Genomic DNA, 14,306 nt, shown 5'->3' on the forward strand with positions numbered 1-14,306 from the left:
ATGGGTGGAGCCGAGTGAATAGACGGCCGTTGACTGTCAGGCTGATGCCTTTCGAACGATGACCAGGAACGACAGAACAGTGAAGGGTGAACGCGTCGTGTCACGACGAGGATGCAAACAAAGCCACCGTCGTACGGCACATTCCGGCTCAAGCGGGCAGACAGTCCGATCACTCTTATCGTGCATTGCGTACAAAATGTCCGGGGCATTGTGACTCCCACCGTCAACGGGAGTGACCTCCCTATTGCGCGAGCCAAAGTAGCTCCCGGTTGCTCTGAGAGCACCACTGCGAATCAACGCTCCACGAGTGTCAACACTGCTGGTAGAAGGCCCCAGCAGAGGTTCGTGGACGGGCTCCGTGTATAGAAAATTGGGAGAAACAAAGGTCAGAGGGAAGGGCACTTTTGTACGACACAACTGGATCACGTGACATGCATGCGTGTTATTTTATCCTCCCATCTAATATGTTTATGATCTACTCCTTCGTGGCGAGCGAGTGGCCGGTCATCTCTGGAAATCGTCAGCATTGCGACAACACTCATACTCACCCTTGGGCTGGGGGAGTCCCATGATGGAGAGGATCGTGGGGGCGACGTCGGCGAGGGCGCCGTGCGTGTCCTTGACCTCGATGGTGCCCTTGTCGCCGGTGACAATGAAGGGAACGGGGTCTGTGGTCAGCAACGTTGCAAAAGAGCGACTTACTAGTGGTGTGGGCAGTGTGGGGCTGGCCAGTCTTCAGGTCGATCATCTGCTCGGCGTTTCCGTGGTCGGCGGTGATGCAGAGAACGTAGCCCTTCTCCTCGCACGCGTCGTAGATGGTCTTGACGGCGGCGTCGGTGGCAGTGATGGCCTTGACGGCGGCGTCGTAGACACCCGTGTGGCCAACCATGTCGGGGGGAGCAAAGTTGCACATGACAAAGTCAAACTTGTCCTCCTTGATGAGTTCGGCAACCTTGTCGGCGACACCCTGGGCGGACATCTCGGGCTGCTTGTCGTAGGTGGCGACCTTGGGCGAGGGGATCATGAAGCGCTCCTCGCCGGCGTACTGCTTCTCGACACCACCGTTGAAGAAGAAGGTGACGTGGGCGTACTTTTCAGTCTCGGCAACGTGCGCCTGCGAGACACCCTCCTTGGCGAGCCACTCGGCGAGGACGTTGTCCATCGAGACGGGAGGGAAGGCGACGGGGAGGGTCCACTCGGGGTTGTAGCGCGACATGGTGGTGATGTAGAGTCCGTTGGGAATGTCGACCTCGATGGGGAGGTCGTCGGGGAAGGCGAAGAGCGAGACGATCTCGCGCATGCGGTCGGAGCGGTAGTTGAAGGTGAAGATGGTGTCGTTGTCCTTGACGCGGGTCGAGTCGTCGCCAAAGATGAGAGGCTTGATGAACTCGTCGGTCTCGTCCTTGGCGTAGCAGTCCTCGATGGCCTTGACGGGGTCGTCGGCCTTGGTGCCGTCGCCCTTGACGAGGGCGTCGACGGCGACCTTGACACGGTCCCAGCGCTTGTCACGGTCCATGGCGTAGTAGCGGCCGACAAAGGTGACGAGCTCGCCGCAGCCAATCTCCTTGATGGCATCCTGGAGCTGCTTGACGTACTTGGTCGCCGACTTGGGCGCAGTGTCGCGTCCATCACCAAAGGCGTGGATGTAGACGTGGGGGACACCCTGCTCCTTGGCAGCACGGATAAGCGCGATAAGGTGGTTGATGTGCGAGTGAACACCGCCATCGGACAGCAGACCCATGAGGTGGAGACGGCCGTTAGTGTCCTTGGCGTGCTTCAGGCAGTCGACGATGGCGGGCTGGTTCTTGAAGTCGTCATTCTTGATGGCTGTGTGTCAGCTTCATCGTGACCGCATAGACGTACACTGGTCAATGCGGACAATGTCCTGCCAGACGATACGACCGGCTCCGATGTTCAGGTGTCTGTGGTCAGCTAGGATTTCACCGGCTGTGCTCACCCGACCTCCGAGTTGCCCATGAGACCTTCCTTGAGACCGACAGCGAGGCCGGAAGCGTCAAGCTTGGCAAAGTTGTGCTTGTCACGGATGTGGTCCATGTTGGTGGTGGTGCCGTGGTAGATGGCGTTGCCCTTCTCCTCGTCGGAAAGTCCCCATCCGTCGTGGACGCTGTTCGTCAGACACTGCGCGCGCAGCACAACTTACATCAGGCAGACCTTCTCTGCGAGCGTCAGCATGGTCTGGGGGGTACGGAGCGCACTTACTCTTAACAGAGGTCTTCTGCTTCTTCGAGTCGTGCTCGGGGCTTCCGGCGGTACGGGCAGACATTTTGACGGCGTTGTTTTCCTCTCAACAAGAAAGAGAAGGTTGAAGGAAGATAAAATGGAGCAGTGACTTAAACGTCGAACGTCACAGGTCGCTATCGGACCGGATGGGAGCCGAGGGCCGAGCGGGGTTCCATGTGCGATGATGCCGCCGGGTGAATGGGGATTGGGGATTTGTTTGAGCCACCCATTTAATTGAAATGCGGTGGACTTTGATATCGCGCGTGAAACCCTAACGGACCGCCCTGGCGCGACACCCTGAGTAAACAGGCTCCGCCTGGTTGCCTGGCCGCCTGGTCTGGCGGTGGGACTGGACCCGTACGGTGGGTCTGACCTCTACGTCTCGCATCGCTTCACATTGGTACAGGGAAAACGACCCTAGCTCACGATCACCCTCCTCCCTCGCTCGTCACGTCCATCTTTGCACCTTCCTCTTCTCCATCCCAACTTGGGTCTTCCTTCTCAACTTCGCGCGCTGGTTGCTCGTTCGTCCTCGCGGCCGTCATCATACCCAACATCTGGCAGTGCTGTGCATAGCCTCGCAACGACCGCCCCCGTGAGACGCTCCGCAACCGTTCCCACCCACGTTCCTCGCCTTCCCTTCCTTCCTCGCCATGACCACGACCGCTCCGTCTTCGGCCACGACGGCCGCTCCCTTCAAGTTTGGATCCTTCGATTGGGTCTGTGAAAGAGCCCAACTTACTGTATGCCCGCTGCTCGGCAGCTCGACCGGCATTGCCCCTACGTGCTATGCCCGAAATGTCCAGCTCGGAACCCAGATCGTCTTCCAGCCTGGTGCGTTGCCCATGCCGTTCCGTGCTGACCCGCAGCCACATGTATAGTGCACATTGCGGCGCTGGCGATGACTCTGATTATGCTCTTCCACGTCCGATCTAAATACACGGCCGTGGGCCGCAAGGAGATCGTCCTATTCTTCTACATTTACATGTTTGTCGAACTCCTCGGCGCCTTCCTTGACTCCTCCGTCATCCCGACCTCGAACGTTGTATACCCCTGGTTCACGGCTATTTACGCGGGCGCTATCGGCGCTCTGTACTGGTGCCTGCTCGTCAACGGTTTCGTTGGCTTCCAGCTCTACGAGGACGGAACTCCCATGAGCCTTTGGGTGAGTTTGCGGCTCTGAAAGTCTGCTAACGCTCAGTTCCTGCGCCTCTCCTGTCTTCTTGTCGGCGGTATCTGCTTCATCGTCGCCGCGGGCACCTTCCAGGGATGGGGAACGCTCAACTACCAGAACACGATGGGACTCTTCATCACCTACCTCGTGTACCCCCTCATCGTCGTCGTCATCTACATTGTATCCCAGTTTATCCTGGTTATCCGCACCCTCGACGACCGATGGGTCATCGGCGACCTCCTGTTCGGCATCGGCTTCTACGTCGTAGGCTGCATCCTGCTCCTCGCCTTCAGCACAACCATCTGCGACGCCATCTCCCACTACCTCGACGGTGTCTTCTTCTTCACTCTTTGCATGCTGTTCACCGTCATGATGGTTTACAAGTACTGGGACTGTGAGTTCATACTGTCGGGTTTTGCTAACTCTAGCGATCACGAAGGAGGATCTCGAGTTCTCGGTCGGCTCCAAGGTTGCGGTCTGGGAGGTCAAGGACCCCCTCCTCTCCGGCGTAAGTACACAGCTTTATTCGTATGCTGACTTTAGCCCAACACCGACTACATCGAGGACGACTCCCAGTCGGCGTACCGCGGCGCCGGCGGCTCGCTCGTCGGCGGCTACGGTGGCAACGCCTACTACCAGGGCGGCTACTCCAAGTCTTCCTCCTCTTACGACCAGTTTAACGGCCAGGAGTACAACTCACATTACTAGGCTCTTTGTAACGGACAATGCATTCTGTACATTCACGCATTCTTGCGGTGGCAACTTGTTGAAGTGGCATGTCTGATGGCTGATCACGGAACCAAATTCCAGACGCGTCCATACATGAGGGACGCGACGCGTGATTGACTTTCCTAACACTACTTCATGGCCATGACGGTGCAGCGGCGAACGCGGAAACCGGCAAGCTACACCGACCTGACGGTAGACTCGGACGAGGAGGTCATGCCCCTCACGACAAGCAAGTTGCAAAACAAGCGCAAGAGGGTGAGTTGTAACACATGGCTTTGCTGACTTACAGGAGGTGGAATCGCCCAGTGAGGAGAGCGATGTGCCCGACCTGGAGGAGGAGGAATATGAGGTCGAATACATTGTCAAGTCCCGTCTCAAGCAGTACGGCAAAAAGGTGGTCCTCGAGTACTTTATCCACTGGAAGAACTACCCAGAGGAGGAGCGTACATGGACCTTAGCGGACCAGTTTGACGACGATGACCCGCCGGTCGTCGCGTTCTACGAGAAGAACCCGCGAGCGCCCCGACGAGGACAAGATACGCCTTTCTCGCTTCTCATGGGCAAAAAAGCGGCAACACAGACTCCGGTGAAGAAGGCCCCTAAGCCCGCTGCAAAAGCTACAAAGCCGGCCAAGGCGCCCGCGCCGGGCAAGGAGAACCGCGCAATCAAGAAGCCGCGTGTGGATGAGAGCGACGAGGACGAGTTTGTTCCTCCAGAGGACGACGATGTAAAGGACGACGACGATGATGACTACGACGACGCTGTCGCTTCCGAATCTGACGGCCCTGCGGACGACTTTGACGAGGAAGACGAGGACTCTGAGCCCTCCAAGCCGGCCAAGGTCGCCAAGAAGACGCATGGCAGCTGGGGTGTTGCGAACAAGGGTCAGAAGAAGGCGGCCGTCAAGCTGTCAGTAGACGTTCTGTGCCAGGCTGACCCCAGTGGCTCGTTCAGGCCCAAGATCAAACCGCTCAACATCAAAGAGTCGACCGGTGCCGCTCACAGCGCCAACGAAGCCCTTCCGCCGATTCACGATATCCCGGCGATGTTTGATCACATGGTGTCCCGCGTGCCGACGATCGTCGACGTCGTCAAGCGGCTTAACGGGCGCAAACTCCGCGTCGCCACCATGTGCTCGGGCACAGAGTCCCCCCTGCTCGCCCTCAACATGATTGCCAAGTCGATGGAGGAGCAGTACGATGTCAAGCTCAACGTGGAGCACGTCTTCTCCTGCGAGATCGAGCCCTTCAAGCAGGCCTACATCGAGCGCAACTTCCGGCCGCCGATCCTCTTCCGTGACGTGACCGAGCTGGGGCGCAAAAAGGCACACACCGCCTACGGCTCCCTCGTCGATGTTCCCGGCAATGTCGACCTCTTGATTGCGGGAACATCGTGTGTCGACTACTCCGGACTGAACAATGTCAAGCAGGACATTGACGCGAACGGCGAATCGGGACGGACGTTCCGCGGCATGTTGCAGTGGGTCAACAAGCACAGGCCGCCCGTCGTTCTCCTCGAAAACGTCTGCAGTGCGCCGTGGGACAAGGTCGTGCAGTACTTTGGCGAGATCAACTATGACGCAAACTATGTTCGACTGGACACAAAGGAGTTCTACATTCCGCACACTCGAACCCGTGTTTATCTCTACGCGACGCCGATGGAAGGGAAGAAGGCAGAGCACCTGCCGGAAAAGTGGATGGAAACTGTCAAGGCGCTCCGTCGACCTTGGTCTTCGTCCTTCGAGGCATTCTTGCTGCCGGCAGACCACCCCGACATTCACCGTGCTCGTCTCGACCTCGCCGCTGCAAAGTACTACAACGATGGCTCGCAGCGGAAACCGACCGACTGGGGACGCTGCGAGTCGCGTCATGCCCGTGCGCGCCAGGAAGAGGAGCTTGGCAATCTGCGTCCGCTCACGGCATGGAAGGAGGCAGGTGTCTGCAAGGGCCTCGACTGGACGTGGAACGACTGGCTCCAGGCGCAGACAGAGCGTGTCGTCGACCTTCTCGAAATCTCCACGCTCCGCATGGCCAAGGAGGGCATCGACTCGGGCTTCAAGGCGTGCATCTGGAACGTCTCCCAGAATGTTGACAGACAGACGGGTTCATCGCGTACCGCCCTGGCGCAGTGTCTGACGCCCAACATGATCCCGTGGGTCACAAACCGAGGTGGACCCGTCATCGGTCGCGAGGCACTCTCTCTGCAAGGCATTCCCGTTCGCGAGCTTCTTCTTACGAGCGAAAATGAAGACCAGCTTGCCGACCTCGCAGGCAATGCGATGACCTCGACGGTCGTCGGCGCCTCGATTGTTGCCGCTCTTCAGCTGACTGTTGACAAGCTTGAGGAGGGTGAGGACGCGATGAAGGCGGCTGCCGAGCAGGAGGCAGAGGAGGCAGAGAACAAGCCCGCGACCATTGTCGGAAGCGGCTCTCTGACGCCTCAGCGCCTTGATCTCGCCAAGGTCGACTCGGCTCCACTCCAAGAGGTTCTTCGTGCAGCGCAGCAGAGCTCGCGTCACTGCGAGTGCGAAGGACAGTCTGGAACCGCTTCCGCTCCGATCGACGAGTGCACGCTCTGCGGTTACCGCTCCTGCACTTCATGCGGAGGTCGCCCCGAGCACGCCTACCAGCGGTGCCACACTCAGCGCCTCGAGCCGACGCAATTTGAGCGCCTGTTCAAGTCTCTTCTGCCCATGCGCGTCAAGGTCGCTGGTCTCACGCCCGCCTCTCTCGACATTGTGCGTCGGAGGGCTAGCCAGGAGGGCAAGGGCTCCATTCCGGATGCGACGTGGAGCATGTGGCGTGACGCTGTTGTCGAGGGTGTCAAGGATACCGAGCTGCGCTTCCGTATCCTGAAGCGTCAGAGCACATGGACGGCCGTGTACGAGGGCCAGACGGCCATTCTCGAACTGTGGCTGAAATCGACTCCGGAGTGGCGTCTCACGATCAAGACTCCTGTCGATGAGCCAGTGAACAGCCCGCTGCGCAAGCTGCTCCTCCGTCCCGTCGCTCGCATGCGACTCGACCCCGACAGCGACAATGTCCTCAGCGGTGACTGGGAGGTGTGCGTCCCGTCTGAGCAAGAGTTCCGCATCGAGGTCACCGGGTGCGGCGACAAGGTTCCGACTTGGCAGGCGTCGCTCGGTCTCCAGGGCAAGTTCGTCGGCAACGAGCGCTGGTCCAAGGTCAACGTTCACGTCCCTCCCGAGGCAGAGCGTGCTCTCGACAGGGACGTGTCGGGCATCTACACTCTGCTGCCCAGGTGCGGCCAGAACCAGGCCTCGCTTCACAAGCAGGAGGGTGACAGCGACGAGCCGCTCTTCTTCTATTTGAACGCGGACCGTGTTGGCAACTCGTCCGACGACCAATACGTCTTTTCCACTTCCATCGAGCGCGTCGACTATGGCACCGAGCGCGACATCGTTGCCTCCCTGGACAGAAAGTGGCGCGAGTCCACTCGGACGTCTGAAACTCCCAAGCTCCACGTCACCGGCGGCTGGGTCGTGGCCACCGAGGCCAAGCTGACTGCCGTCCAAGGCACTAACATTGCCGTCGACGATGTCACTGCCCACGCGGACGAGGCAACGTTTGCCATCCCGAGCTCGTCGGAAGTCATTTCGAACGCCACCTCTGACTGCGACCAGAGTGTGGCGATTCTGTCGGTCACCGTGCCGCTCGACGCCAAGCATGCCGAGAGCATGTGGACGAAGGGAACCTGGGGCCAGGTCGACCTCGACAGGGAGGGTAACACGACGTTTGCAAACCTCGCCTGGATCACGGAGCGTTTGCCGCCCCTCGACAGCTTCTCCAGTTGGAGCGTTCTGAATGACTCCAAGTCGACGTGCCTCAAGTGTGCGCCGCGCCCTCCCACGATCCACTGGATCAAGCAATCTGGCAAGTTTGACAAGGCAGGTCGCAAGACGACCAAGACGATGAGCACGGTTATCGCTTTCGAGGACCGCAAGGAGGCTGGTGTCTACGAATACGTGAGTGATATGGCCCTGTGCTTGCTGACTTTAGCGCCTGAAGCACAGGCCGCAGCCGTTCTCTGTGCAGTTGCGTCTCGACGACGGTACGGGCTCCTTCCGCATAGGCCTCAACCCCTCGTCCCTTGCCCACCGAGCGATGGCGCGTCTGCCCCATGCTGGACGCGACGATGTGGTACTCTCGTGGCGCCTCGTGACGTCGCTTGTGGCGGAGGAGCCCCAGCCGCCGCGCGTGTTCCTCCTCCCGAGCAACAAGCGCGACCCCCAGCACCCTCAACCGGAGGGCTTCTTGCTGCCCCTCCGTAAGGAGCAGCTGAGGTCGCTCTGGTGGATGCTGCAGCAGGAGAAGGCTCCAGGCAAGACGCACACGTTCGTCGAGGAGGAAATCTCCGAGGCCGCTCTCCCCGCCCTTGGCTGGCGCGCGGAGGGCAAGGCCGAGCGCCCCGTCATGGTTCGTGGTGGTGTCATCGCCGACCAGGTGGGCTACGGCAAGACGATCATTTCCCTCGCCCTCGTCGCCGAGACGCGTAACGAGATTGACGGCGACACGCCCGAGCCGCCCGGACTGATCGATGTCCGAGCCACTCTGATCATCGTCCCTGGTCACCTCAGCAAGCAGTGGCCAAGCGAGATTGAGCGCTTCACTGGCAAAATGTTCCGCACGGTCGTCATCCAGACCATGAAGGACCTCGCAAACGTCAGCATCGCCGACATTTCAAAGGCGGACATTGTCATCATGGCGGCCGAAGTGTTCGACTCGGACGTCTACTGGGAGCGATTCGAGTATCTCGGAGCGCAGCCCGAAGGCTGGCTGAATGACAAGCAGGGTGGCCGTTTCTTCGGGGAACGCCTCGACACGGCCCTCGAGACGCTGCGCCAGGAGACCGAGGCGCTCAAGGACGGGGCCGACAATGCCGTCGCTCTCATGAAGGACCTTCACCAAAAGTCCAAGCAGGACGCCCAGAACAAGCGCGACGAGCTGCGTGCTTCCAACTTTGGCAAGCGTCTGAAGGGTGCCGCGTACCGCGACAAGTATGACGCTACCCAGCCCCAAAAGACGAAGAAAAAGTCGGCCTCTGGTAGCCGCTGGGAGGTCGACGACGATGACGAGGAGGATGACGGCTCTGAAGACATGGCCATCCCCGCCCCGTCGTTCCGCGACGCCAAGGGCACCGAGTCGTACAGCAGCGCCAACGTCCGCAAGAACCACAAGCTGCTCTCTTGCCCCCTTCTGCACATGTTTAGGTGAGTTGACACCTCCTCTGTTAGCTGACGCCAGGTTCCGCCGAGTCATCGCGGACGAGTTCACGTATCTCGAGAAGCGCCCACTCGCCGCCGTCCTCCGTCTATCCTCGTGTTACAAATGGGTGCTTTCCGGCACACCTCCGGTCGATGACTTTGCGTCTATCCGCACGATCGCCACGTTCATGGGCATTCACCTCGGTGTCGAGGACGACGCTGAGGGCAGTGCCCAGGCCAAGAAGGCAAGAATGAAGGAGCAGACGGCCGCCGAGCGCTTCCACGCGTTCCGCGAGACGCACTCTGCTGCCTGGCACCGTCGTCGTGACGATCTCGCGCAAGAGTTCCTCAACACCTTTGTCCGTCAAAACATTGCCGAGATTGACGACATTCCGACGACCGAGCACATTCACTCGATCCGTCTCCCCGCGTCCGAGGGCGCCGTCTACTTGGAGCTCGAGCACCACCTGCAGGCGCTGGAGATGCAGGCGTAAGTCGCTGTTTGTAAGACAAACTGACATATCAGGCGCAAGGAGACCAAGTTCAAGAACGTCACAGTCGGTGACCGCAACGCTCGTCTCGAGGAGGCCCTCGCCGACTCCAAGACCGCCGAGGAGGCTCTACTCAAGCGGTGCTGCCACTTCACTCTCGACCTGACGAACCGCAAGTTTGACGCCAAGACGGCACAGGAGGCGTGTGAGCACATTGCTTCTGCGCGCCGTGCCCAGCTCCTGGCGTGCGAGGAAGACCTGCGGCGCACGATCAACAACGCTGTCGCTTTACACGCCTACGTCAAGAAGAAGAACGGCTTCAACTCGGACGAGCGCCAACCCTTCAAAGAGTGGGCAAAGCTGTCGTTTGACGTCTCCAAGCACGACGGCGACGTCGAGGCTGCCGAGCGTCTCATTGCCGTGCTCGAGAGCTGCGGCTTTGAAAAGGGCGCAATCCCCGGTGTGCCCGCCGACAGCAAGGCGTCCAAGGTCTCTGGCAAGCCCGAGGACGTCAAGTGGGAGCTCCGCGAGCAAACCCACCTCCTCCGCCGTCTCGCCAAGGAGCTCGTCGGCCGTGTGCGCTCGCTGCGCTTCTTCGAAGTCGTCCGCAACCTGCAGCTTCGCGGCGACGAGGCTACCGCCGTCCTCGAGGGCAGCGAGTGTGGCCACACTCGCTCCGACGACAAGATGGCCATCCTCAGTTGCTGTGGTCACGTCGCCTGTCTCCAGTGCATGACGGAAGCTGTCAACAACCAAAAGTGTGTCAAGCCCGACTCGTGCCACGCCCCTGTGCGCCACACCAACATTGTCAAGGTTTCCACGCTCGGTGTCGAGGGCGAGCTTTCTTCTGGCCGTTATGGCGCCAAACTGCAGCGCCTCGTCGACCTCATCCGCTCGATCCCCAAGAAGGAGCGCATCCTCGTATTCCTGCAGTGGGACGACCTCATGGCCAAGGTATCCGAGGCGCTCGACGCCGGTGGCATCGGGCACGTCACCCTGGCTGGCGGCGTCAAGGCCAAGGCCAACACGCTCGACGCCTTCCAAAAGGGCAACAGCGCGCGTGTCCTCGTGCTCAAGATGAACGATGCGTCCGCCGCCGGCTCCAACCTGACCATGGCAAACCACGCCATTTTCATCGGTCCCCTTTTCACCCCAACGCTGCTCAACTACCGCTCGACCGAGACGCAGGCGATCGGCCGTGTCCGCCGCTTCGGACAGGAGAAAAAGGTCCACATCCACCGTCTCCTTGTCCAGGACACGATCGACTATACCATTTTCAACGCGCGCACCAAGGAGCTTTCCGAAAAAGCCGACTATGTCGCGCTGCCCCGCGGCGAGTATGTCCCGGGAGCCGGACGCAAGTCGCGCATCACCGAAGACGTGATTGAAATTGAGGACGAGCTGTAAGGAAGAGCCTCGAGATACCCAGAGCTGTAGCGTAGTCAGTCGTAATAAATAGGTCAATGTAATTCTTGTGTTGCTACCGTGAGCGAGCGCCAGTGAAGCGCTGCATTAATCACATATATCTAAGGTATTCCCGTTTAGTTGCTGCCCTTCTGAGCCTTGTCGGTCTCGAGCGTGGCGACCATCTGGTCGAGCGTGTCCTTGGCAACGTTCTCGTGGTCCTTCTCGGTCGGCACGCGCGTAATGTTCGGGAGGTCACCATAGCCAACAACGGGCTTCTGCTTGGGGGCCTCGACCTCGGGGAACTCGGCAGCGTCGGCGGAGAGCTCTGAAGTCATTAGTTATGTGTGTTGCGAACGTGAGGCCCCTCCCGGGCTCATTGCCAACATCCCCATCTCTTCCACCCCTGTCTTACTCACCGTCAAGCTGCTGGGAGGTGAGGTGGTGGTGAGGCGGCCTCTGCTGGCCCTGGGCGCCAGTGTTAGTGTTGGTGTTGGAGTTGGCCGACATGGTTCAGTTAATGACGTGCGGGGCAGAAAAGCACCCCAGACAGTTTATATACCGCCTGCACCTGGGGTTGATCTCTGACGTTCTACGTATTCCACCACCGAGCCCAGCCAAGCGCACCTCGATGCAAGCGAAGGGGAGCGAGCCCAAGAGGGGGGAAACAATCACGCGGAGCAAAAGGCTAGCTCGAGCAAAGGCACGCAACACCCTTGGACAGTGACGTCAATCCCATTTCGATGGTTGGTCCAGCGTTGGGCCTCGTGCCAGATTTATCACGCGTCGACCGAGATCGATCACCGAGGTCCGCTTCGTATCCCCCTGTGCCTCTGTGCCTCCAGGCGAGCTGGCCTGGCAACGGCCGCTCGGGCGAAACAGACGTTGAAGCAGTCAGGTCCAGATACTCCGATACGAGCTCCAGTTGGCTTGCTCAGGTGATCGACACGATTGCTGACCGCGCCGCTGATTCTATTTGACGCTGCGATCGCCGACGCGCCGATGAGCCTGCTTTCACCATCGCGGGCCGGCGCGGCCGTCTGATAGTTGACTGACAGGCAGACCTTTGCACGGCGGATCCGGAATCGGACTGTCTGCTCCGCATCCCTTGATGTCACGCACGTGCTGGAATTGTTTGGTTCCTCAACTGGTGCATCTGGCAAGCAGCATAGAGAATTGTTTGCAAGGATTGAGCACCGCTGCACGCCGCATCGATTCGGCGTGCACCGCCTGGAGGTCCGAGCATCGCCAAGAACTGATCTGCAAGGGCTCCGGAGCCGAATTCAGCGGCCCTCTGATAATGCCTGAGATTCATCGTTCTTCCTTCTTGCCATCCACACCTCGCACACTCCTATCGACACAACGATGTCCGGCTGGGCCGAGTTCTACCGCAACAAGACACTAGCCTACGGTGCGCACGCGGCAAAGCCGTCAGACTGGAAGTGCAACCCCGCGCCGCCGCCGTCCCTCCGCGCCGACCTGCGTTATCAAGCAACCTACACGGATGAGCAGTACGCAGTGCTTGCGCACGGCTTCGTGCCGCAGGACATGGACGAGCGGTGGTTTGTCGTCCTCGACAACGGATGGCTCAACCTCTACCGCTCCTGGAGCGGATCCCACATTTACGGCCTCCACCTCGCCCGCGCTGACGGTGGAGGGTGGACTGTCGACGAGTCCTGGGTCACGCGTAATCCGGAGGAGTACAGACCAGTCGCACACGGGGACGACGGCATGGACTTTGAACGCGACACGGTTACGTCCATCCTGAAGAACTATTGCTTCAAGCAGCACGAGGAGTGGCTCAAGGTCAAGGCGGAGGAGGAGCAGAAGGCGAAGCAGGTGAAGAAGTCAACGTAGAAGGGAGCAAGAGCATCGGATTGCTCCGCTGGTTGTACGGTCGGTCCGGTGGTCCGCTTGTAACGATTTTCATGTTTCATGTGTCCTCTGACTTTGGAACGGCGGCATCGGTACCAAACACCAGCTAGTCCGCTGCGCTGGGCGTGCAGAGCGGGCAGGCGCTGTGCGTAGCACGCGTAGCATGGGCATAGTGCGCCGGCAAAGCTGCGTACGCAGCACGTACGCACCCCGGCGTGACTCGACTGGACCGTGAACAGGCCTTATGGCGGGAAGGGTGGAGACTCAACCGGTGGGCAGTCGAGACCAGAGGGGCGGCAGCGGCAACGTTTCGGCTCGCCGCAAGGTTCACCGCTATAAGTGCATGCATGTAAACAAAGTCGGAAACGCGAATCTGCATCGTGCTGCATCGTCTTGAGTCTGCTCACTGTCAGCAGCCAACAGCAATCGACCGTCAACCGTCCTCGCTGCACGCCACAGAACGAATCCCAGACACACGGCATGCTCCCTCCGTCGGTGGTTACGACCTCGCCGCCGCTGCCCCCGGTGCCGACACCCCTGTCCCCGACGAGCCGCTCCTCTCGCTCTCCGATCCCCACACTTGCGCCGGCTCCTGTCCCCGCACCGCCACTGCTCGAGCTCTTCGAGGGTGACGATGGATACCCCGTCGCTGAGTTCGTCAACATGGCCGAGTACATGATGTCCGCGCACGCCGAGTACTACACGACGGCAGCGCGGCGCATAGCCTACGTCTCGAACAACTTTTCTGGGCGCGCACGCCTCTGGTTCACGTACATTCTCGGCAAGAGCCCTCGGCCACACTGCCTCCGCTCCTGGGAAGAGTTCCGCGTCGCGCTCCTCCAGTACTTTGGCGACGTCGACCCCGTCCCGCACACTGTGCTCCTCAAGCTGACGCAGGAGGACCACGAGACGGTGTGGTACGCAAAGGAGTTTCGCGAAAAGGCGGCTGTATGCCGCGTCGACGTCAACCATGAGTACTACCGGCGCTGGTTTGTGCTTGGCCTCCAGCCTGCTATCCGCGATCGCACGCTGCGCGCGTTCTACCACCTCGGCACGTTCCAGGACGTCGTGCGACACGCGCGGGAGATTGAGGTCGCCCTCCTCGGTTTGCAAAACTCGCATCCCTCGCACGCTTCCTCTCATTAGGCTCTTCTAACATATACACTAT

General features: G+C 59.9%; 6 protein-coding genes across 6 annotated transcripts; 4 read left to right on the forward strand and 2 right to left on the reverse strand.

The window, feature by feature from the left end:
- Nucleotides 1-475: 475 nt before the first annotated feature.
- Nucleotides 476-2,284, reverse strand: A1Q1_04942 (phosphoglycerate mutase; the record flags this gene model as incomplete). The annotated part of the gene is made up of 5 exons (XM_014321749.1): nucleotides 476-510; nucleotides 703-1,819; nucleotides 1,864-1,885; nucleotides 1,958-2,125; nucleotides 2,217-2,284. 5 exons carry the CDS (start codon nucleotides 2,282-2,284, stop codon nucleotides 476-478), a joined length of 1,410 nt encoding a protein of 469 aa, XP_014177224.1.
- Nucleotides 2,285-2,894: 610 nt separating this feature from the next.
- Nucleotides 2,895-4,123, forward strand: A1Q1_04943 (cell wall chitin biosynthesis-related protein; the record flags this gene model as incomplete). Its single annotated transcript, XM_014321750.1, has 5 exons — nucleotides 2,895-3,075; nucleotides 3,123-3,406; nucleotides 3,509-3,790; nucleotides 3,855-3,923; nucleotides 3,980-4,123. 5 exons carry the CDS (start codon nucleotides 2,895-2,897, stop codon nucleotides 4,121-4,123), a joined length of 960 nt encoding a protein of 319 aa, XP_014177225.1.
- Nucleotides 4,124-4,285: 162 nt separating this feature from the next.
- On the forward strand, nucleotides 4,286-11,266 carry A1Q1_04944 (uncharacterized protein; the record flags this gene model as incomplete). Its single annotated transcript, XM_014321751.1, has 5 exons — nucleotides 4,286-4,399; nucleotides 4,437-8,129; nucleotides 8,185-9,324; nucleotides 9,452-9,798; nucleotides 9,895-11,266. The coding sequence occupies 5 exons, from the start codon at nucleotides 4,286-4,288 to the stop codon at nucleotides 11,264-11,266; spliced, it is 6,666 nt and encodes a 2,221-aa protein (XP_014177226.1).
- A 134-nt stretch (nucleotides 11,267-11,400) lies between these two features.
- Nucleotides 11,401-11,773, reverse strand: A1Q1_04945 (uncharacterized protein; the record flags this gene model as incomplete). The annotated part of the gene is made up of 2 exons (XM_014321752.1): nucleotides 11,401-11,591; nucleotides 11,683-11,773. 2 exons carry the CDS (start codon nucleotides 11,771-11,773, stop codon nucleotides 11,401-11,403), a joined length of 282 nt encoding a protein of 93 aa, XP_014177227.1.
- An 855-nt stretch (nucleotides 11,774-12,628) lies between these two features.
- On the forward strand, nucleotides 12,629-13,120 carry A1Q1_04946 (uncharacterized protein; the record flags this gene model as incomplete). The annotated part of the gene is made up of 1 exon (XM_014321753.1): nucleotides 12,629-13,120. One exon carries the CDS (start codon nucleotides 12,629-12,631, stop codon nucleotides 13,118-13,120), a length of 492 nt encoding a protein of 163 aa, XP_014177228.1.
- Nucleotides 13,121-13,618: 498 nt separating this feature from the next.
- On the forward strand, nucleotides 13,619-14,284 carry A1Q1_04947 (uncharacterized protein; the record flags this gene model as incomplete). The annotated part of the gene is made up of 1 exon (XM_014321754.1): nucleotides 13,619-14,284. The coding sequence occupies one exon, from the start codon at nucleotides 13,619-13,621 to the stop codon at nucleotides 14,282-14,284; it is 666 nt and encodes a 221-aa protein (XP_014177229.1).
- Between the last annotated feature and the right edge of the window lie 22 nt (nucleotides 14,285-14,306).

This window comes from Trichosporon asahii (genome assembly GCF_000293215.1).
Source record: "Trichosporon asahii var. asahii CBS 2479 unplaced genomic scaffold scaffold00071, whole genome shotgun sequence".
NCBI lineage: Eukaryota > Fungi > Basidiomycota > Tremellomycetes > Trichosporonales > Trichosporonaceae > Trichosporon > Trichosporon asahii.